The sequence below is a fragment of the Perca flavescens genome, chromosome 12 (assembly GCF_004354835.1).
Source record: "Perca flavescens isolate YP-PL-M2 chromosome 12, PFLA_1.0, whole genome shotgun sequence".
NCBI lineage: Eukaryota > Metazoa > Chordata > Actinopteri > Perciformes > Percidae > Perca > Perca flavescens.
This window is the reverse complement of record NC_041342.1, coordinates 31,834,613-31,859,211: the sequence shown is the minus strand read 5'-3', so window position 1 is coordinate 31,859,211 and position 24,599 is coordinate 31,834,613. Positions and strand designations below refer to the sequence as shown.

The following is a 24,599-nucleotide window of genomic DNA, read 5'->3' as shown; positions in this document are numbered from 1 at the left end:
GAGGCGAACTGTGGAAGTAAAATGGCTGTTAAGAGTGCGATGAGAAAACTCAAATAAATATAATTTGATTGTCGGTTCTAGCTCAGAGGATGTTTCCTGAATCGACCAGCGGTTAGAATGCCAACACAAAAAAAAAAGAAGGTGACGGACATCCGGCCAAAAACCAAAAGGGCACAAGGGCCCCAGACCACTGGTGTGAATAAACCACTTAAAAACCTCCTTAAAATAACAGGTTCGGTTATATAGAAGCTGTTTAAAAGAAGGCCAGATGTTAAAAGCAGGTTAAAAGAAGCACTGGACAGGACGGACAGCGGAAGATTACAAATTTAAATAAAAGGTCACCTCCACACCCTGGTCATTACAAAATAAATACCGCCACCAGTGTCAGAGGGAGACCAAAGTAGAGAGAGTTACAGTAGTCTAGGCGGGAGGTCATGAAGGCATGGATGACTTTTACCAGATCATTGTATGACAGAACAGACTTGAGTTTGGAAATTATTCTTAATTGATAAAAAATGGTCTTTACAACAGATGTTATTTGTTTGTCCAGGTTAAGATGGGAGTCCAAAATAACACCCAGTTTACATGCATGGGATTCACGTGCATGGGACCGCTTAACGTCCCGCTGTTGGAATCCTCTCCAGTGAAATACAGACACCCTTTACACCGTTTACCTGTCAGTATTTTAACCGTGTTTACTCCATCTGCTAGCTAACGGTAGGCTAACGTTACCTGCCGCAAGTAAAGTGTTAACTAGTGTCACATGCAGCGATGCTCCTGTTGCCTCTGACATCCATTTCAGAGCATCAGAGAGCAGCGCAAAAGGCATTTAATTGGCACCGAAATGAGGCACCGAAATCTGCGTTGCAATTCCGTCCGGTAGATACCGGTCGTTTAGGCACCGGTGCCGTATTAGCGGCGGGTCTCGGTACCCAACCCTACTACACAGTCACCAGATCTCAACCCCAGAAGTCGCTGCTCTGGAGGCTTGTGGTGGTGACACATCACTAATGTACTGAAGTAACACACTTCTCCTAAACAAAAAACGTCATAACAGCGGCTCACGTGATACTAAATTATTATTATTAATTAGTTCCACTCTTACCAACTTCATCTTTTGAAGCTTTGACCTTTGACTGCGCTCATTAAGAGTGTATAATGCCGGCGGCGATGTCACATTAAAGTCAGGGGCCAAGAGTAATTAAATAGAAAAGCCGAGCAGAATGTCGAGCGAGAGTCAGAGACGTCTGACTTCTGACTCTTTAATTATTTATATGAGATGTTGAACTATGGCTGAACATTATGTTTACCAGCCTATTATTAAAATATTCCCGTAGTGACGTGATGATGTTTCCTGCCAGCAGGCCTGCTGCTCTGCTCTGCTCCTGTGCCAACGCTGCCCCCCGGTGGTGGGAGCAGTGTAGGTGCAGCTGCTGCATCACAGAACCTTGAAGCCTCAGTGTTTCTGTGCAGATGCAAGATTATTGTTTTTTAAAACATTTTGTAGCATTGAGTTTGGGTAATAATAAGTTTTTTATTTTGCACATTTGTTCATTTGCTGAATTAATGCAAACAGACACTGTGTTGTGCACAGTGACCCAAAGTTACCCCTGGAATAGTTGAAACGATATACATTTTTACCTTCATACACTATTACACTTTATCAATTTTAATATTTAGAAAATATCCTATTATTAGTATTCAATTTATAGGACTACACCAGTGTTGTTACATCTTTTATAGCGCTGCAAAGATTAATAATGGTTCATTGATTAGTTGTCAACTATTAAGTTGATTGCCAACTATTTTGACAATCGATTAATAGATTTGAGTCATTTGTTAAGAAAAAAGGAAGTAAAAGTTCTCGGATTCCAGCTTGTTAAATGTGAATATTGTTCTAGTTTCTTCTCTCCTCTGTGACAGGAAACTGAATATCTTTGAGTTGTGGACAAAACAAGACATTTGAGGATGTTGTCTTGGGAAACACCGATCCACTTTTTTTTCTTTAATTTACAGACCAAACAACTAATCGATTCATCGACAATGGAAATAATCATTAGTAGAGGTCGACCGATTAATCAGCAGATTTTTTGCATTTTTTACATAATCAGCATCGGCTGATATCCAAGTATATCAAGCCGTTTAATCGGCAGGTGCTTCTGCAACATACAGTTTTAATGTAAGTATACAAGTGCAGATTGGTGAAGTGTTCAATAAAGGTTTTTGTTGAGAAATTTTGTGTATCTTACGTAATTATTAGCGTTACATTTTATGTTTCATATAGAGGTTTAAAAACAAGCACATATTGGCCAAATATCGGCCAAAATTAATCGGCAGCATTTATCGGCCATCGGCTGACCCTGATTTCTAAAGATCGGCATCGGCCAGAGAAAAACCCATATCGGTCGAGCTCTAATCGTCAGTTGCAGCTGTAGTTGACATCAAACAAATTACATAAACACATCAAATTCCAAACTGATGAAAAGTATCCAATTTTGTCGATTGATTTAGGTAGGCTAAAAGATTCTACACCTTGAACTTCATATTAATTGTATAGGAACACTGATATTTTTTTTAGCATTTTCAATAAGACAGATGTGACAGTAGTCGTTGAATCCGTGCCGTGTGCCCCCGCAGGAGCTGTACTCCCAGTCCTACGACTCGGTGGGCGTGATGTTTGCGTCCATCCCGGGCTTCGCCGACTTCTACTCCCAGACTGAGATGAACAACCAGGGGGTCGAGTGCCTCAGGCTCCTCAACGAAATCATTGCCGACTTTGACGAGGTGAGACCGCCGACTTTAAAGTTCACCCAGGTACGCTTCAGCCCAACTTTCAAACATGCGTCAGCATTGTCCATTTTGGATTAAAACATCCAGATTATTCCCCCAGAACACTTCAGGACTGATTAATGTACAGGAAGAAACCACAGGAGAGCTTACATCTGCAGGTTATCAGATAGAAATGACTCCAGAGAGACTAAAAACATCTACAAGGACACTACTGACTATACTAATGTATTTCTTTTTTCGGTGATTAAGAATTTTAATTTTTTAAACAACAAAACATACAATTCGCAACATTACTGACACAGTAACTACAATATTCCAGACTATTTAACAAAATAGTAACAAAATAAACCAAATATACTAATAACATATACTAACAAAATTATAACAACACTTTTCTTTTTGCCCCCATTTTTCATGAGCTTAACTCAAAGATCTAAGTCTTTTTCTATGTACCCAAAAGGCTTATTCCTCTCAAATATTGTTCACAAATCTGTCTAAATCTGAGCACTTCTCCTTTGCTAAGATAATCCATGTATTGGGGTGTCCGAAAACTAGTCAGTATCTGGTGTTAGGGTTCATCTGTGAAGAGAACACCTCTCCAAAGTGCCAGACACCTTCGAATGTGAGCATTTGCCCACTCAAGTAGAATACGACGACGAACTGCAGTCAGGTCGAGAGGGAGAGAGAGAGGGAGAGAGAGGGAGAGAGAGAGAGAGGGATGAACCCTAACCATAACACCCGATACTGACTGGTTTTCGGAGCCCCCCAATACAGTAAAACTGCACATTTTAGAGTGTCCAGTTTTACTATTGCGTCCAGCCTAAGTCACACCTGTGCAATAATCCTGCTGTCTAATCAGCATCTTGAAAAACAGGGGCAAAAAGAAAAGTGTTGCGTTTATAATTTTGTTCAGTGTATGTATAAATGACAACACCATAAGCCCATCATACACGTCTCTCTCCCTCCTTTTCTTGTCATCTCTCTTCTGCCTTTTTAGGCCTTTATTATGAAGCAAAGAGTCAAACTCTGGTCATTGACTTTCCAGCAAATACTGAGCTTATGTTGACCGTCTGGTTGCATCAGTTTTGCACAGTTGCGACTGTCATCATTTAATGAAATCAGAACAATGCTAAGAAACTGAAAACAGTGAAGAGGAGTCTTTTTCCGTAGCAAACACGCTGAAGGTTTCAAAGAGCAGGTCTTAGAAATTTGTTTCCAACAACGAGCCAGTTTTTCGGTGCAACAAATGTGTCAAGATGCCCACCGAAACTTGTCAAACAGAGAGTTTTAGCTCTAGTCGCAGAACTAATCTGCGTTCATATTAACACGTCTGTGTAGTACTCAGATCACTACTGAGATGTATTGATTTCCCTTACAGAGTTACAGAAGGATTTGCTGTAGAGTTCAGGATTCCCTCCAAAAAATATGTATATACCCCTCAGTCCAATAGTAGAAAAAACTAAATACTTTCAGTTATTTAAACTATTTCAGATTAAATCAGTTCCTCCACAGTTCAAAAAGGTAGAAAAACTGACACCCCTCTTACTGTCTTCACATCTACATTGGACTTAACCCCTTAACGCCGACTGTCGCTAATTTGCATCAAACCCCTTCCATTCCGACTGCAGGCGAGATAGCGTGTGTATTCTCCCAATGCCGGTTTGTTTACATTCGATACATACCTAGGAACCTTTTACACGCACTGGTTTCTCGTAGGACCGGTCGGAGTGGGAGATACATCCGGTTCACGGAAGCGAGATTAACCCCTTAACCCTAACCCCTAACCCTAACACTAAAAAGACTACTGTCAATGTTAGGGAGTAGGAGAGTGTTTTCTTTCTTGCTGTTGTCAAGATTCATTTATTTGTCAATTACTTTGTGACATGAATAAAATCTACATATCTGAGATGGGAAAATGTGTTTTATTAATTTTACCATTTTGTAAAGAATTTTACCATGAATGCCTGTTGTTGCTAATTTGCATCATACCTAAATTTATATCTATTCTATATGCTGTAGACAAATTAACAATCTCAACTTCATTTAGCATCAGCTTGGAGCCAGAAACACACATAATAATTTTTTTAATATAATTGTGAATAAATTGAGGCGTCACAGGATGTTATATATTGGCACATCTTGGGTCCCTGTGGACAGACTGAAGTCTGGAGGAACCCGGGTTCCTGATCGAGCCTCCACACTGAGTTTTTGACAGAAAGTGTCAAAGTCTCCTAACAAGAGGCGAGACAGGCAGACAGCAGCTGAGCTCTCTGCTGCCTCGGGCCGCACTCCTCATTCACTCCTCCAACATGAACAGACTTCTCTTTTCTCCATCGGGGAACTCGCCTTCAGAGACACACAGAGAGGAAGATGGCAGAGTGGCTCGGGATATGAGCAGCACATAATAACATCAGAGGACAACTGGCAAAACGGTTAATCACATGAAACGGAATATTTTCTGGCGTTTTGAAACATCACATTTCTTATACAATATGTTAACGTTGGCGTCAGTGTCGGCGTCGCCAAAGGTCTCCGTTAGCGGCCGTTGAGATGGCAGCACTACCCCGCAGATTCCCAACCGAAACGGGTCAGAAGAGTTACCAAATGTCTCCGGTTTAGGGGCTTGGAAACGCCAGAGCAGGGGGAATGAGAGGGGGAAACGTAGCAGAAGATATTTAGTTTTTAAACCAAAAGGTAGAAATCTAAACGTAGTGTCAGTGCGTGAGTCTGTCAGGTATCCAGGATTTTGCTGTCTTACGCTGACTTTTCTCCTGATGCAGCTTCAGTCGATGGACCTTTTTCATCCATGTCAGCGCTCATGCTGAGTACACAACTCCTCTGTTTATGCTGCATTCATAAACGGCTACAAAAGTGAAACTGACAGAGGGTAATATCGTACCTGACATTTGCTGTTTTGTCAGGAAAACTGAGCTTGCAGGAACTCCATTTCATTTAGTCTTTCTAGTCAGAAATGGAAATTCTTCTGTCCTGTAAAAAAACTCCAAATGGGACTTCCTGTGCTGAAAGTAGGTCAGGCAGAACGTTTTTATTAACAAAATAAACAGAAGAATGGTTAAAAGTAGCAAAAAGGATTTTTATTTGTTCAGTTTCCTTATCACCAAAGATTTTATGCCTTTTCGAGTTTATAATAATATAACTGCAGTGCCTGTTTAAAAACGTGCCTTGTTCAGAATGGGCGATTGCTTTGTAAAGCCCAGTTCAGACCGAAGATTTGCGACGAGACGAGTTGAAACTTCATACACCCGTCTGTCCCCTCCGCCCGTCTCACCACCACGGGGAGCAGAGCATTCAGTCGCATTACCACCCCAACTCAGAAACATCGATTCATTCCCCCCATTTCAAATCGCAACTCAAAACACATCTGTTTAAAACTGCTTATTCCACGTGATGTCAGTTGCTCTTTCTCTTTCTGTTGTTGTTGTTGTATTCTTTATTTTTTGTTGTTTTTAAATGTCCTATGTATCCCTGTACGGTGTCCTTGAGTGCCGAGAAAGGCGCGTTTAAATAAAATGTATTATTATAATTATTATTATTATTGTTAAACTTGCAACTACTTGCAAGGCGCCGTTCTGCAGTGTTCTAAAACCTGCCAGTTTACACCAATGAGACGAGACGGTTTATCATCTCCATCAGCTGGTTGGAGTCGAGCTGAGACGGACCGGTTCAGACCACTGCAACCTTTCTCTGCCACGTTCTAAAATGTCTTTGTTTCGTCGCAAGTCTTTGGTCTGAACCGGGCTTTAGATATAATAATCAGTTGGTTAAACAGCCGACTTGCAGAAGGATGGATATGAAGGAGAATTAATCTAACAAAGATCAAGTCTTGGATTCATTTTCTTGAGATCAGGAAAGTAAACATTTCTTTCACTGTATCACTTGTCACAGTTGCTAGGCGAGGAGCGTTTCCAGGACATCGAGAAGATCAAGACGATTGGCAGCACCTACATGGCCGTCTCCGGTCTGTCGCCTGAAAAGCAGGTGAGATCCTCCACGGTTCATTCCAACATATGTCCATCTGCTTGTTTCTAACCTGCAGGCTGTCGCAGATGAGAGGCAGCGTCGAGCAGGGAACTTCGGGTTCAAATTAGGCTCACAAGACGCAAACACAAATTGCTAATTTGCAAATATAGAACTTGTTTGCGGTTCTCCGAAAATCTCAGGTGGATTTCATCTGCTAATTGACATCAACTCACTGTAGACTTTCAATGAAAAAGGTGCAAAAAAACGGTCTTATAGTTGTATTCCTTATTAGTTTCTCTGCTTTATTTGCGTGTATAAATAGTAAAACAATATAATTTTTACAACCTAAAGCTGTTCATAATATTTTGAGGGATTAGGACTAAAGATAACTATAGATTGTTTGTATTATGAACTTGTATTTTGTGTTCCTGGCAGCTTTATACTTTGTTTTTAAATTGACCAAATGAGATGTCAGACTCAAAGTTCAGTTTGTGCTGTAAAAAGGTGTAACACAATAGAGCCAAACCTCTCAAACGCATCATTGGTTTATTTCGTTTTTATAGGGTGGCAGCTGTACAATAACTTTTTTGTATCAACATACAGACTAAAATGAGAAAAAGTACAATTTAAATCTCAAAATATCTCATCAAAGATTAAGAATCTGGCCAAGCATTCAGTGCCAGCCTGACCTGGCGTAGGTTTGATTTAAATTTTGGTGAATTTTTATCCAACAATGTGAGCCTTTTATGCATCAATTTATGGTGCAAATGTCTCTATTTATTTAAAAGGACTTATTATTCACCTGTATTGTTCAAATCTTTCTGCATATTCAAAACATCACCACGTGTTTTGGGATGTTTTTGAAGGAATCATGTTCAGCTCAACAACAAATCTGTTAGAGAACAAGACCTTGTTGAAGCCAGAAGCTTCAACGTTTAAATCTACATTAGAGCTAGAACAATTCCAAATTTTACTGTACAATTAATTGTCTCAGACATAACTGTGATTAACAATACAATTGTCTTTCAGTCAAATTAAAAAAATAGTTATTTATGTATTACTTTTTCAAACAAATTTAAGTTTTGAATGAGTCCCAGGATACATCTTTTGGTTATATCACTGTCATGTGACCCAGATAATGTAATAACACAAGTACACAGCGTATGTAGTAAACCACCCCTCTTTATTATCATTAACTATCATAAAACGTTGTTTTTTAATGAACATAAAATTGACCATTACGGTACCATCAACAGTTGTTGTGTAATGACTGTTACAGGCCTAATCTACATAAAACACATTCAGACAGTCAAAATCACATCTTTATTTTTCACAATCCTGTCGTGTTCTTTAACCCCCCTATAGTAGCACATTTTTAGTAGACACAGTTCTTGTTTTCCATATATGTTTTGAGCCCCCTTATTTTGTATCTCTTTAGGGGAGTGGGTTGTCTTTCATATTTTTTTAAGGGGGAAATATCTACCTTTTCTACAATCTACACCTTTGCTCTAAAGTATTGAAGTTGTATCCACAGCCGTCATGCTGATCCAGGTTCAGTTACGGAGCCTTTGCCATTCTCTGATGTAGAGGGTTGACAATCCTCAAGAAGCTGACATACGCTACAGCAGAGGTGAACTCAGAGCACCTCATCTCTTGAATAAAACAACTGAGAAGTAGTAGTAGTATGAGTAGTAGCAGCAGAAATAAAAAAGAAACACACAAGACGGCAAATGTAGCATTGTGTGCTTGAATATGCAGCAAGAGTCTGCAGGTGCTGCTACACATGAGCAGCAGTTTTTCTGACGCCAAGTGTCAGATTTTGTCTTTGCCCTTTGGCTGACTGCGACTCTTCTCTGACCCGCAGCAATGTGAAGATAAGTGGGGTCACCTGTGTGCGTTGGCTGACTTTGCCATCGCCCTCAACGAGAGCATCCAGGAGATCAACAAGCACTCGTTCAACAACTTTGAGCTGAGGATCGGTAAGAGCTCCGTGTCATCCGTCATTACAGCAGGAACATACTGCACGCGGAAGCCCCGCAAATAGCCGTGAAGCGTAGATTTGTGCCTGATCGTGTGCCTCGCTGTACATACCAGTGTGCGTGTGTGTGTGTGTGTGTGTCAGTCACTCTCGCTGTGTGCCTGATCGCGTGTCTTGCTGTGAGAAGCCAAGACAGCCAAAATCACCATGAACCTGGGTGTTTTAGTTACATTCGCTCGCGGCCCGCGGAAGAAATGCAAGAGTCGCCAAAAGACCACTGCGCCTGATCGCAGCCGGTATGAACAGACAGATTGGACAACATGGGCGCCGAAATGCAAAATGACAATAAGTCTATCCCACTTACCGAGCATACATTCATATTGTGTCAAACATTGGGTACAACCACCGTTTCTAGACGCATATTTTAACGTGTCCTCAACAGCCACGTCTTTGAACCTTGCTCTGTATAAACCGAACAGATCTCTCATGTGTAGAAACTTAAAAATCCAGCTGGAAACTAGATTTGTGAAAACGGGTCTCTAGAATGAAGCAATCAACGTGGCATCATGACTTTGCGTAAACGTACACGCTGTACGAATTTTCAGCTATCCACGTGTATGTCTACGCTGTATACAGCGGGTGTAAACATACACGTTATTGCAAGAACGTGACGTACTATCGCGAGAACGTCACGCCACGCGTGTAAAAACAAATTTAATAAAAAAAGGTTGGGTTTAGGAAAAGAACACAGGGAAAGGCTGTAGTAACACAAAAAAGCGACAAAAACACGGAAAAAATCGACAAAAACACGCTTAGGAAAACAAACAGTTGGGTTTAGGAAAGAAACATTGGGGAAGGCTTAAAAAAACGAGATCCCGGCTCTCCTGGGTGAAAGTCCTGTGTTTTACCCATCCGCCCCCCAAACCAACCTCCTTACGCGGACCTACGTCCCTTTATACTACTCACTATGGCGAAAATTCACTTGTAATGTAGGTCAATGGCTGGCAAATTGCGTTGATAAACACGCTAAAAAGCGAATATGCGTCTCGATAGTACGCCAAAATGGCATACAAATTAGCGTGTCATACATACGCCACTTCATGAGATCAGTCTGAAGCAAAAACTGATCGCCTGTGTGTGTGTGTGTGTGTGTGTTTGGCAGGGATGGCCCACGGCTCGGTGGTGGCGGGCGTGATCGGCGCCAAGAAGCCCCAGTACGACATCTGGGGGAAGACGGTGAACCTGGCGAGCCGCATGGACAGCACGGGGATCAGCGGCAAGATCCAGGTGCCCGAGGACACCTACCTGATCCTGAAGGAGCGCGGCTTCGCATTCGAGTACCGCGGCGAGATCTACGTCAAGGGCATCAGCGAGCAGGAGGGCAAGATCCGCACGCACTACCTGCTGGGCCGCGTGCAGCCCAACCCGCTCATCATGCAGCCGCGCAAGATCACGGGCCAGTACTCGCTGGCGGCCGTGGTGCTCGGCCTGGTGCAGTCGCTGAACCGCCAGAAGCAGAAGCAGATCCTAAACGACAACAACTCGGGCATCCTGAAGGGCCACCACCACTACAACCGGAGGACGTTGTTAGCGCCCGGTAGCTCCGAGGTGGGAGCGGGACATCACCCGGAAGCAGCTGATAAGACTGAGCTGTCCTGAAGGGCACACGGGAGTTTTAGTTCCACACAGGTGTCCCAGAGGCAGAGCTGCTCTGCAGGCAGAATACATTCCAGAGGTTGAGTTAAACTTCAGCCAATGAGGCTTTCTTTTAAGATTTGTTTTCTGGCATTTTAGGCCTGAATTTTTATTTGATAGGTCAGCTTATACATTTAAAGGGAGAGAGAGAGAGAGGGGGAGAAAGGCATGCAGCAAAGGGGACGCAGGTCGGAACCGAACCAGCGGGTGTGACCGGTCTGATCCAGTCTCGTAGGCTTGGTCGCCGCAGCGTGACGTCAGGTTGCGTTTCTCCAAAAGTTTAAATCGGTGTCAACTTTTCACCGCAGGCCGCTGCAGGTTTTTACGGCTCCCGCCTCTGGCTAGAGATGGTCCGATACGGTATCGGCTCCGATACTGCCTGAAATACTGGAGTTTATGTACCGATCCGATTCCACGTAATAAAGCCCTAAAGAAAATCTGAGTTAAAGTAGTTTATTTATGTTCTTTTTCTGTTATAACTGACTATCAAACTTAATAATAAAATAAAGTTCTGGGGCATTCATTGTTCATGTTTCACAAAGAGTTTAACCTGAGCCAGACTGACAAGATAGAAATCACATCACAGAGATAGTAGTATACAGCTGTTATACATCATATCACATCCATACAGGGATAGTAGTATACAGCTGTTATACATCATATCACATCCATACAGGGATATTAGTATACAGCTGTTATACATCATATCACATCCATAGAGAGATAGTAGTATACAGCTGTTATACATCATATCACATCCATAAAGGGATAGTAGTATACAGCTGTTATACATCATATCACATCCATACAGGGATATTAGTATACAGCTGTTATACATCATATCACATCCATAGAGAGATAGTAGTATACAGCTGTTATACATCATATCACATCCATAAAGGGATAGTAGTATACAGCTATTAGAAAAAATAAAATATATGACACACTGGTATCGGATCGGTACTCGTATCGGCCGATACGCAAGTTCAGGTATCGGAAGCAAAATGGCATCGGGAAGGAACTTGTTTTGGTGGAACACGTGTACAGAAAACTCCGATTGGACAGATAGTCTAGCTAGCTGTCTGGATTTACCCTGCAGAGATCTGAGGAGCAGTTAAAGGTGCCGTAGGTAGGATTGTGAAGATCCAGGACTTAGCCAACAAAATTTCACATCTCAGTCCCTCCCCTCTTTCTGCTAAAGCCCAAAACGGGCTCCTAAGCCCCTCCCCCCCACAAGGGAGAATGAATGCCTGTGCATGAGCAGTGATTGACACACAGTTAGACACCCCCCCTGGCCCTGATTGGTGCATCTGAACAGGGAGCGGTGGATTTTTCCAAATCCCACTCCAGGCTGTAGGTGGAGCCAGAGGAGATGGATTTATTTTTAAATGACCTGCTTTATGTAGTTCTACTGGAACATAGGGTCAGTTTCAGCAGATATGACAGAAAGTTATAAAGTTATAAGTTATTTTATAAGGCTTATCTATTGCACCTTTAACCATAGTCCTCATTAATCCAATTGAAATGTGTTTTCCCTCGTTTTGGTGGGCGTGTCTCTCGTTTATTGGCTGTGTCACAGGTGATACCCAATCAGCAGAGACGTGTCTGTAAACTCCTGGAAAATAGAAAAGGCAGAGTCGCCTGCGCACATGACCGGGTGTTAAACGCACCCCCGTTTCAGTTTTTTTTTAAAACGTGTTTTGTCGGGGCTGAATGTGACCCAGTTAGCCCAAATGTGCTCTGAAAAAAAAGAAGCTTTCTCTGGCTCCTCCCACTCAGGTTTAACTCAACCAATGAGATAGTTTCTGCCCCCTGAAGCTGCTCTGCTTTCGATGAATGTTGGCAGAACTGAAAGTCCACTTTGTTCCTGAAAGAGGAGGATGAAGAGGAGGATGAAGAGGAGGATGAAGAGGAGGTGGTGCTGTAGGGAGGGGGGGACAGGACTGGACGGCTGCGTTCTGTGTCCGTCCTCCCTCGTCTGTTCCATGTCTGTTGCAATGCTCCCCTCAGACTGTCTGGCGTTTCCTCCTGTCGTTTCCACTCCCCCCTTTTTATGTCACCAACGACCCCCCCACCCCCTCCTCCCACCCAAAACCCAAACAACCCCCGTCCCGCTCTGACCCTCGCCCAGTGTCGATGTTTCTTTTTTGTATTTCTTTTATATATGAGAGCACAATAAAATGGGGTCTAATTTTTCATATAAGCCATGTGTTCGGTTGCCTTTATTTTTATTTACCTTTAGTTTGCAGAGAAGGTTACATCGGGAAGGAGGTAAACTGTGATTGTATGATTTCTAATTCATTCTTAAATAATATGTATGCTCGTTTATCATTTGTGTTCACATACAGCATATTTTGGGATAAATATAATATCGTGTCAAGAATATTTCGCGCCTTTCACAGAGCGATCGCCCGGTGTTTGCCTTCCGATTCAGAACTGAGTCCATCCACACCGTAGTAGCCTTCGGCCCATCGGTGATGCCCACACTTGTTACTTGAGACCACTAGTTATATTTCTCTGACAGAGACTATGGTAGTTACTATCAAGAGATGCATCTTCAACCGCGCGAAAGATTAAAAACAATACCGAGAAAATCCAAGCGGTCAATATGACCGTGTATGGCCGAAATAGGTAAAAGTGATTGTGTTTTCTTTGCATTTTGTGTAATGTATATAAAAACAATTTTAAAATAAAATCCAGACTCTTTTAGGAAAAATCAGGCAGCAGCAGGATTGTAATTTTTTTATTCAAAAAGTTATTTGCACATATAAATTTCTAAATGGTCAAAATGACCGTCATGGCCGTTCTAGTGTTAAACCTGCATTCCATCTGAATTCCAGCAGGGGGCGACACGTGCGGTTGCTAAAAGGAGTTTGGTTTCTGTAGAAGTCTGTGAGAAAGTGACCCACTTCTCACTTGATTTATTACCTCAGTAAACATTTTCATAATGAGTTTATGGTCTCAATCGCTTGTTTTAAGTCGTCTGCAACACAGAATGATGTTAATTTTTTGAATTATGGTCTCATTGATTTTAAAATCGGCGATAAAGCAGCGGGTGTTTTAGGGCGTGGCTATGATGTGATTGCCGGGGAAAGTGTGTAACGTCACGTGGCAGTATTTACAGTCTATGGGTCGAAGGCTAGAGGTCGAGGGGTGTGGCGATGACATCATCGATATGCAAGTATGCGGCTTCGCCATCCAAACGAAGACGCGAGGGCGGCATTTTCGAATGTTTTTTCATCTTCAGGCAGTGCGTTTACAGGATTCGTTTGGACGATTGGCCAAAACGATGCAAATCAATTGTGCGTTTCCCCCAAAAAGTGTTTGCGTGTGGATGGCCCCTGAGTTACGCCGTCATTTTCCATGACAATCTGGGAGTCTTTGTCATTCTTCAGGACGTTTGATCGAAAATGCCTCGTTAAAGAATTAACCCTTGTGTTGTCTTCTAGTAGGACGTGCAACTTTTTGTTTTCCTGGGTCAAAATTTTAAATTTACTTTTTTTTCTGCTTTTCGGTCGCTTTCCACAATGTTTTTTTTTAAGCTTTTAGTCAAAAAATTTTCTCACTTTTTTCAGCGTTATTTAATAAATTGTTTTACTTCAAATGCTATAAAACTGACTAAAACACCCACATTCAATGAAAGTGGTTAGAGTAATGGTTGTAAGGAACCATCTGTGTTATTCCTTTTGACAATTTGTTTGAAAGAAAGCCCAAATTTCTAATATAGAAACGTTTTGAAAATGGGTCAAATTTGACCCGAGGACATCAGGGGGGTTAAAAGGTTTTTCATTACTTTTTCATTACTTTATAATACATCATATGAAAATATCCTGAATTGAAATAATAATTCAAATAAAAACAAAATGTTAAAACAGAGAACTGTCTTTTCAGGCTAATGGACATTCTGTTCAAATTCGGAAAACAGTGTTTCTCAAATTCAGACATAAAAACAGAAAATCCGCTTCATGTTTGGCTGCAGACCGAACTGGCCGCTCTTATTTCCACACTAGTATAAGACCTCTCTTCTTGTTCTTGAAAAAGGTTTCGATGAATCACATGGTAAATGGACTGTATTTAAAATAGCGCTTTTCTAGTCTCAACGACTACTCAAAGCACTTTTACATAGTTCAGGAATCATATAATGTGGTTGAGGCTGCCATACAAGGTGCAACCTGCTCATCAGATGAACAATCACACGCATTTACAGTTCAATGGCACAGCATCTGGAGAAACTCTGGGTTCAGTGTCTTGCCCAAAGACACTTCGACATTGGACTGCAGGGCCAGGGATCAAACCACCAACCATCTGTTTGGTAGGCCACCACTCTACCACTGAGCCACAGCCACCCATGGTCATGTGTGCATGAAGAAGCGGAGCTGGAAATGAAAGCGGGACACCTGCTGGATGTCTCCCAAAACCTCTGCGCTCTGACCGACTGAGCTGATGGCTGATTATCTCCATCAGACCGGATCATCTGTAACATTAGGCTGCATGCTGCCCTCACTCATTTTAATACATATATATATATATACACACACACACACACACACACACACACATCTTTTTATCCCTCCTGTTGTCCTTGGGTCAAAATTAACCCAATTTCTGAACGTTTCTATTTCAGAAATTTGGGTTTTCTTTCAAATTGTCCAAAAAAATGAACGTGGATGGTTCACTACAACGCTCTTAACAAGTTCAATAAATAATCAGTTCACTACTCTCATTGAATTTGGGTGTTTTAGTCAATTTTATAGCATTTGAGAAAAAACAATTGATAAAAGAACTTTGAAAAAAATGACAATTGTCAGAAAAAAAGTGACATAAATGTCGAAACAATGACAAAGCATTTACAAAAATGTCAAAAGTGACAAAAAAATGACAAAAGAAATGACAAATGTAAAAAAAAAAAAAAGGCTTTAAAAATTTGGGGAAAAAACAGCCACAAAAACTTCAAAAGGCTCTACTATGTTCCCACATTTTTAAGATTTTTATCAAAATTAGGCCCTACGTTCCCACATTTCCTTTTTCATAAATTTGTATCAGATTTTATCCCCCTAACCCTAAAAAATGTTGCGGGAGGATAGGGCTTAAATTGAAGGGAAATGTAGGAAGACCTAATTTTGAAAATGTCCTAGAAATGTGGGACCATAGGGCTGTGGGAACATAGGGTTGTTTCCTATGTAAGTTACTAACAGATCCAAACGAGAAAAATATTTTTTACAGTTTTGTGCAGTGATCCAGAATGAAAATCTGTGTAATTTAGCCAACTGTTTTTCTGCTTGGGGTGAAGCCGTGTTAACATTCTAAGTTTTATTTTAATTTGTTGAAAATCTGTGTGTGCAGACTCCGTGTGACCCTGATTATTAATGCAGCATGCAGGCCGGACATCTGCAGGTCTTTTAAAAGGCTTGTCACAAAGGAATAAAGTAGTTTTTCAGATGCCAAGAAGGGGTGACATTTATTATAGGGCGACAATTTGAAATAAACATGAACGTTTCAGTTCCAGGATCACTGTCAGAACTCACAGTTCATGGTAGTCTAGAAGTCACACATCACACAATCAGGCGGTGAGAGGGACAAGGTGTTCTCAATTAACTCATTAACTCTCGAGCTTTATCGCTGTAGCACCATGTCAAATATATATATATATATATATATATATGACAATAAAAGCAATCCACATCCAGTTTAGATTCTGTGTGAGAGCTGATGCAGCTCAGGAACCCCTGTAGGATTCGCTCGGTAAGAAGTTCAGGGGGTTCAAATCCTCTCAAGATCTGAAAGAACCAGCGGTGGAAGAAGTATACTGATCCTTTACGTAAGTACAAGTACTAATACCAGACTGTAGAAATACTCTGCTTCAAGTAAAAGTCTTGTATTGAAAATGTTACTTCAGTAAAAGTCTGTAAGTATCATCAGGAAAATGTAGTTAAAGTATTAAAAGTAAAAAACAATCCTCCCATTTTAGAAAGTGTAAAGGATCCAAACAGTTGTGTGTTTAATGGTCTCATCATCTCAGCTGGACTTGTAGCTTGTAAACTGTAACAGATGAATGTAGTGGAGTAAAAAGTACAATATTTCTTCTCTGAGTAGAAGTAGAAAGTGTCATGAAAAGAAAAGACTCAAGTAAAGTACAAGTACCTCAACATTTGTACATAAGTACAATACTTAGTTATATACCACTGGAAAGAACACACAAGAAACTACATTGGTAATGACTAAAAATGGTTGTATTTAGCTGGGAATGTTTTCTATTTAATCTGTAGTAAGTTAGTTAGTTAGTTAGTTGGTTTTATTTTATTTCTGTGTCAATCTAAACACCACCAGACTATCTAAAAGACATCTTCCGGTCTCGCATATACAAATCCAAAACATTCTCACTCCCATCGCGTAAAATACAGACGCTTGGTCAGGTACCATTGGCGTTGTTCGTGACGCTAAGTCTCCTTTAGTGTCAGACATAAACATGCTATCACGCATCACTTTATGCAGTTAGGTTAAGGAAAAGATTGCGGGCGGGCACATAAAAGGTACGTTTAAATTACACGCAGGACAAGAAGAACAAAGAAAGAAGAACGGGACAGTTGGGTTTAGGAAAAGAAGAACGGGACAGTTGGATTTAATCATCTTGGTAAAGATGATTTGTAAATAAGTCAGAATATAGAATAGGGCGGCAATAGCTCGGCAATAGTGACTGGTTCAAGTCTCCGCACCAACAGAGTGAAAATGAAAATGAAATTCCCCCCCTTGCGGGATAAATTAAGACATGTCGTCTCCTTCTTCTTCTTCTTCTTCTTGCTCGGTGACACAAACGTCTCGCAGTGTGCACACCCATCCACTAGATGGCAGGAGATGCTCAGTCAGACACTGAGGAAGGGCTTCTGAAGAATATGTTTGATCCTTCTGCCTCTGCAGGAATATGTCCTGCCATCTGTTGTTGTCCGGTGCAAGGACCGGCCCTGAAGATATCAGTCAGGAAATGTTTTCTGACCAAAATCACAGGACAAGAAATGTGAAAACATGCCTAGTGAGGACACACGTCATTCAAAATATATTCTTATTTAATTACAGCATAAACTTTTATTGATCAAGCTTGTAAAAAAATATATATATAAAAAAAAACATCCAAGAAGATAATAAATTGTGCGAACTGAAGTTGAGAATGAATCTTATTTTCTTTTGTATGGTCCTTATCACGACGCGTTAAAAACACCCATCACAAATGAAATGTCTCTTCAAAATCCAGAGATGTTGCGTGGCGACCTCTGGCTCACCCAGTAAGAGCGTGCGCCCCATGTGGGCGGAGTCCTTGGCAGCGGCCAGGGTTAGACTCCGACCTGCTGCCCTTTGCTGCGTGTCATCACCCATCTCTCTCCCACCTTTCCTGTCTATCCACTGTTACTCTGAAATAAAGGGAAAAAGCCCCCCAAAAAAATCCAGAAATGTTTTCGTGTACTAATGATGATAAAATGGAGTGGGTTTAAACTGAAAGTGTAAGAGTTGGCGACCGTTCTTTCCAAAGCAGGGGTCTTCAACACTTGTTAAGCCAAGGACCCCTTAACCTAAAGAGAGACGGATCAGGGACCCCCTACTACTTATATTGTATGAAATGAAGTTGCATAATAAACTGGGCCTACAATAACATGTAGGGCTGCCTAAAGCCTTTATACATACCTTTTTAGCATAGAATACAAAGCTATTCAAATTTATAATAGCCTAATTATTGTTGGTATGATTTTATGAATCATGTTTTAATGTTAAACATACATGTGGCCCAGTGAACATTTAGGATGAACTGTATCTGTGGATCTTAGCGACTACCTTACCTATAGGCAATATAGCCTATCAACGGTGGGGATTTATATTTACTGAGAATATGTTAGATTTATGTAAGGACTTCTTTCTTTCTTTTATTTTTAAAATAATGAACAATTTGGAAAAACGATAATAAAGTTAATTTGTTTAATATAACATGTAATTTATGTTACAATTCTTGTTTCTGGGCCTTTGTTATAAATAATGGTGTCTTAGCCTGTTTGGGCTGGGCATTTGATTTTAACATATGAGACAATAATAAAAATTATTAATTTATTCATTCATACACTTTATTTTCTAAATACTACAAACCTGTCCCTTTAGCCTCTTTCAGGTCCTCCCTGATTGGTTGGCCCCTCCTACCTCGTTAAGGGATTGGCCTCACCTGTTGGGTGTCTATATAAGATGGTTTGCTTCCAAGATGGCGTTTTCTCTCCCTGCTGGATGGCTTGTGTTGCTTGTGCATCCAACTTGGTTTTTGGTTTGGTTCCATTGGGTTTAGTTTCTCCTTTTTGTTTATGTCCAACCCAGTCTCACGGCAGTTTGTGAAATGGTCACGTTATTTAAATGATTGATTCGTGTACACGGACACGTTTATCTCGTTTCTTTCGTGGTGGTCAGCTGGTTTTTTAAACTAATGTATTTCAATGGGAAGCCTCTTTCGTGATCACAGCACGACTACGGTAGCGAGTAGTGTGAAATGCCGAAAATCCGCACAGGGAGGTTGGTCGGGGTGGTGGATGGGTCAAACAACACAGGACTTTCACCGAGGAGACCATGGGGATCGTGTCCCGCGTGGGACGATTCGTTTTCCCTGTCCGTCCCGTTGTTGTCCCGCGTCCCTTAGAGACCGCGGCTGTCTCCCGGGGTGTGACGTGTCCTTTCCCCGTTCTTCTTTTCCTAAACCCAACCTCCGTATAGATGCATCCCATTACGTGCTGACCATCACGAAAGAAACAAGAACGTGTCCGTGTACACGAATCGATAGATTAAAAATAATGTGACCATTTCACAAACTCCTGTGATACCGTGTTGTTATGTCGCATGTACACTTAGTTAGCCGTTACAGTTTTAAAGCACCCAAAACTTCACCACTGACTGCTGACTTCACACATCATGCTTTAGGTATTTTGATTCACCCTAAAAAATGACTTGCTTAATTAGATAGTTAATGTGTGGACCGGTCTTTGCTGTAGCCTGAACAAGCTGGGCAAAGAGTAAACCTCAGAAACATGTTTGAATTTTTGTTTAAATGAAGGAAACCTCAGTGACAGATTGTTGAATTCAAATGGCTACCTCTTCAGGCATTGTGCTGTACTCCGTCAAGTTTGTAAGGTATATCAACCCTTTTTTAAGGTTTTTAATGTTCTCTTAAGACCACCGTAGGTTCTCTACACCATTGGTTCTCAAACGGTTTTGTGTCAATAGACCCCCAAACTGACACAAATTAGACCACGGACCCCCATATAATAAGATTTTGTACCAGGGTCCGACACCTGATAGGATTTTTGTTAAACTAGACATACATTCTTTCATTGTTTTACATATGGATTCAATTATGAATTATGAAAATAAATTATTCACCTTTTGTTTAACTTTGAGAATTACTGCTACACGCTTTTGAAACAACCTCCTCGCTGGCTTCTCCCACCGGAAACCGGAAACAGCCACAGAAATCAGTTTTAAAGTCAATTTCATACAAACCAAATTTCTAATTTATTGTACAGACTTACAATGAGTAGGTTTACATGCACACCAATATTCCACTATTATTCCAAATATGACAATATGCCAAATTAGATACAGGTCATGGAAACAGCATATTTTGTTTGGATATTAAGAATAAGGCCTTTTTCCAAATATAGCATTTTTTCAATTAAGACGTGGGATATTCTGGTATTATTCCGGTTTTAGAGGCATTCTTATGTATACAGCACATTCTGAATATGCGTCTCAATCAGGCCTCTTGCCTGTTTGCGGCTTATGGTCAGCTCTGCGCGTTGCTATGGTTGCTGTACACACACCAACCAGCCAACAGTTTGCAGGGCTGCAGACCCCTATTAAACATTATCAAAGACTCGGATATCAACCGGTTTTTGGATATTCGCACACATCGCAACAACGACCTTTTCAAGAAGCTGGTCCAACAAGTCCGCCATCGCTGGTAAACTTTGAAAAACTTGTATTTTGCACGGCTCCACGGTAACAGGAATATTCTCTTTCATTAGCCATGCAAACGGCTTAGTCAGAATATCGTCTTTTTTTTGGATTGAGTGCAAAAACCAGAATATTATGTGCATGTAAACATAGTCAGTGTGCCATACATTTGAATCATTTCCATTTTAATGTGGTAAAAGTTGCATATCGCAGCTTTAAATTTCCTCCCACTCTCCCATCACCTAAAATAGAGACATCACAGATGAATAAATCAATAAATCAAACTGAACGACACACGGTGACACACAAATGATTGTTTCTCTCGTTTCCCTCCCTCGTATGGATTTTCTGATGGACGTGAAGGAGAAGGAGGAGGGAACAACGAGAGAGGCAGAGATGTGGAGAATGGAGTTGCCATGGCGACCAGTGGCATGTTGGCGTTACAGTGTGTGTGACTATAGAGTGCATGTTTGTGTGAGTCGGTTAGATTTCAGATGTAAAACCTGTGAGGGAATCATTCTGCAGAGGAGACGGACTGAGGAGAAACAGGAGACTCAACCTCATCCTAAACAAAATCCTGGATATGTCTTCAACAAAGATTCATACAGCTTTCCAGATAAACATGATTTTACACAACACATGAATACCAGACTGTCCTCTCCCCCTCCCCCACCCCACCAAACCGCCCACATTAATCGTTTGTTCCAGCAGCAATTAAGTAAGTAAGGTGACGAAGCATAAGAGCGCCACATTTTCACATTACGAGGCCGGTCCCCCAACCAAATCAAAAAAATTATGTTAATCTACAATAACTTGAGAGCATACAATTAAAAATGGTCAATGTCTAGTATGTCGGTAATGATGAGAGGAATGTTTGGACCAATTTTTGCGAATATCAAAACAACTATGTCAAAATTAAGGTCTTCCATGCATTAGGGTGCACTTATTAAACTCTCATGGACCAAATCACTGTGTAGTCTCACAATGCTCAAAGGTTATGGTTTTTGCGCCAACTTTTGGGAGTTTTGGAGTATATAAGGGCGTCGAAAATGTGTTCAAAGGCTACAACAAATAAGGGCGCCCTACAAACAAGCACAGGACTTTCACCCAGGAGACTGGGGTTCCCTAACCCTAAAATACATCACGTTCTGTGTCACATGCGTAACTGGAAGTGAATTAACGTCTGATTTGAACCCAAACCACCATCTTTGTCTAAACATAACCAAGTAGTTTTTGTGCCTCGACCTAACCAAACTGTGACCGTTTCATACTGTTAACGACATTTTTAAAACTGCAACCGTTACGTTCTCAGGTTTAGATGTTAGGACATTTTTCCTGCCACCGCTACGGGGCGCTAATTCATGAAACTGTGGGTCGTATTAGAGGGTAGTTAGGTAGGGAATGAACGAACTATATCGTCTTATGGTTTGGAGGACTTGTTGTTAAATACGCCAGATTTATATATTGCCCTGCACCCCCACGCACACAAGTAGGGCCGGGTATCGTTCGAAATTTTTCAGTACCAATACCAACACCGTGACTTTGATACGCTTCCTAACTTTTTTCGATTATGGTACAAATATTTTTATTTGTCAGCTCCTACTACGTGAGCCCTGTCTCTGTGTAATGTAGTTTTTTCCTGCGTTATGTTAGACAGCCAATCACAGACATTATAAGATCTTGGTAGAAGCATGCTGCGTGCTTATTGGCTCACTGACGCTGATGAGATTAACTCCTTAGATATTGAAATTTGGTATTGAATGATGAGGCATTTTTCAATACGAAATACTTTAGAGGCAATTTGGTCGGTGCCTAAAAAGTATGGAATTCGGTATCCAGCCCTAAACACAGGTGTTTGCACTACATTGAATAGATCTTGGCTCAGGTTGACGTCCGGTGGAGCTTTGCTGCAATTATGCTGCGTTCCGGACAACTCTTAAAATTTCCGACCTCATTCTGCCAACACTCCAACGCCAAACTCAAAGTCGGAGTTCCTACTTGTAAACTTGCGCGCCAGCGCACCTGGGGCTCATCCTTTGATTGGGAGCAGGTGGGGGCTCCATTTAAGGCTGTGTGTAGACTCGTTCTTTTTCTGTCTTGTCCTGTTGGGTGTGGAGACGTGTCTGGGCTTTTTGCCGCTGCCAGAGGTTGTCAGTTTGCTGCAGAGTGAGCCGACTTTGTTTCGGGCCGTGGACGTCCCGTGGGTTTTTGTCCTTTTCCTTTTTGTATGATTTTGGTACTTTAATTATGCATGCTGGTTTAATTATGCATGATTTGAATGTGTGTTTTGTTTATTTCTTTCCTAATATTCAATTATTGCTTTCTTTTAACATAAAAGATCCTATCATTTTTAAAAGATATATTTGAAACAAAAGAAAATTATATATTTTTATGAATACATTATTGTCTCTGAGCCCTAATTTTTGATAAACGGATCTGTGTGCTTTAAAGGTCTTGGGCCTATCCCAAGTGGCGTTCTCGGACATTTTTAGCTTCTCTACGGTAGACCAGTGTTTTTATCAGCCATTGTGGTGGGAAACATGCAACAGGTGCCCATGTGTGGACTTGAGTGTAACAAACTCTTTATCTTTCATTTTGTCTCGTGAAGCTGAGGCCTGTAACGAACTGACCGCAAGACGTGAATGTTTTTGGGCATCAGGACAAGTAGAAATGTCAGGATGTTTCTATCAGCATCTTTGCTCTTTCAAGTTTTGCCAAGCAGAAACATGTTTGAGATATTATTTTTGTGTGACATTCTGAGCGTAAACGCACCTAATTACTGTTGGAGCAAACAAAACGTACTTACACTCTAATTTAGATCCCAAACCTTTTAAATGTCATGGGAAATTAGTAAAGAATTATGCAGAGACGTCTAGAATATGTCTAGCCGATTGGCGTCTTTGGAGATTTACCTCCAAATATGGAAGAAAATACAGATAAAAAGGTAAACCGAAGGTTACGTGGAATAATAAGCAGCTGCATTTTTTTTTTTTAACCAATACAATAGCTTTTGATTAAAAATTCAACAGGAACAATCCAACCTTTAGCGATCATTTATATGCAAAGTTCAGAAATAATTATTCTTTAGTTTGATGCTGCTGTTATCCTCAACAACATCCCTGCATAATAATAATAATAATAATAATATGCTGTCAGTTATGGAGTAAGAGCAGTACTGAAACAACCTGACAGGTCTAATGGACTTTATTATCCAGGCAGCTTGGCCTCTCGGGGATTCAGAGGTTAAAGTTGATGCTGAGCTCTTCGTGTGTTCGGCTCATTTCTTTTCCCAGAGGTCTCTGACCCGACTGACCGCGAACGCAACACTGCCAAACGCTCCATTTTTCTAATGGGTTTTTCCTGTTGGCTAGCTGGTTGAAAAACCCAACAGATTCTCAGTGGATCTGAACAACCGGCACTAGAGGAAAGAGAGACTCACAGTAGGCTTCACAAGGTTTTTATGAGAAATGACAAAACATTTGAAACTATATTTTTGTTATTGTATATTTGTTTTTACTAATAAGCAGGATTGTATTGTCATCTTTGCTGTTCGGATAAGGCCGACAACAACAACGGCAGAAGGTTGGGAAGAGACACGTACTGTAGCAATATTCAACTTTATTTATAGTGTCAAATCTTAACAGAAGTTCTCTCAGGACACTTTACAGATAGAGTAGGCCTAGACCACACTCTATAATATACAGAGACCCATTAATTCCTCCAAAGAGCAAGCATTTGGTGTGACAGCGGCGAGGAAAAACTTCCTTTTAAACAGGCAGAAACCGGCGTGGCCTCTAGCTCACCCAGTAAGAGCATTTGCCCCATGTTGGCTGAGTCCTGCAGCGGCGTAAGTTCGAGTCCGACCTGCTGCCCTTTGCTGCTTGTCATGTCCCATCTCTCTCCCCCTTTCATGTCTATCCACTATCACTATATAATAAAGGGAAAAGCCCCCCCAAAAAAATCTTCAGACAGAAACCTTACACAGAACCTGTGGTTGTGTCTGGCCCGATACCATTTTTTGCTTCCCGATTCCAATACCTGAACTTGCGTATCGGCCGATATCGAGTACTTATCCGATACCAGTGTGTCGTCTATTTTATTATGTTTTAACAGCAGTATACTACTATCCCTGTATGGATGCAATATGATGTATAACAGCTGTATACTACTATCCCTGTATGGA

At 41.1% G+C, this 24,599-nt stretch overlaps 1 protein-coding gene across 2 annotated transcripts in view; it reads left to right on the top strand.

Moving 5' to 3' along the window:
• Nucleotides 1–10,925, top strand: part of adcy8 (adenylate cyclase 8 (brain)) — a 129,974-nt gene extending 119,049 nt beyond the window's left edge. For both annotated transcript variants that reach the window (XM_028592754.1, XM_028592753.1), the window contains 4 exons: nucleotides 2,638–2,784; nucleotides 6,697–6,789; nucleotides 8,636–8,750; nucleotides 9,912–10,925. In XM_028592754.1, the coding sequence (XP_028448555.1) occupies nucleotides 2,638–2,784; nucleotides 6,697–6,789; nucleotides 8,636–8,750; nucleotides 9,912–10,408 (852 nt within the window). In that variant the 3' untranslated portion in view covers nucleotides 10,409–10,925. The remainder of the gene's footprint in view (nucleotides 1–2,637; nucleotides 2,785–6,696; nucleotides 6,790–8,635; nucleotides 8,751–9,911) is intronic.
• Nucleotides 10,926–24,599: the final 13,674 nt, after the last annotated feature.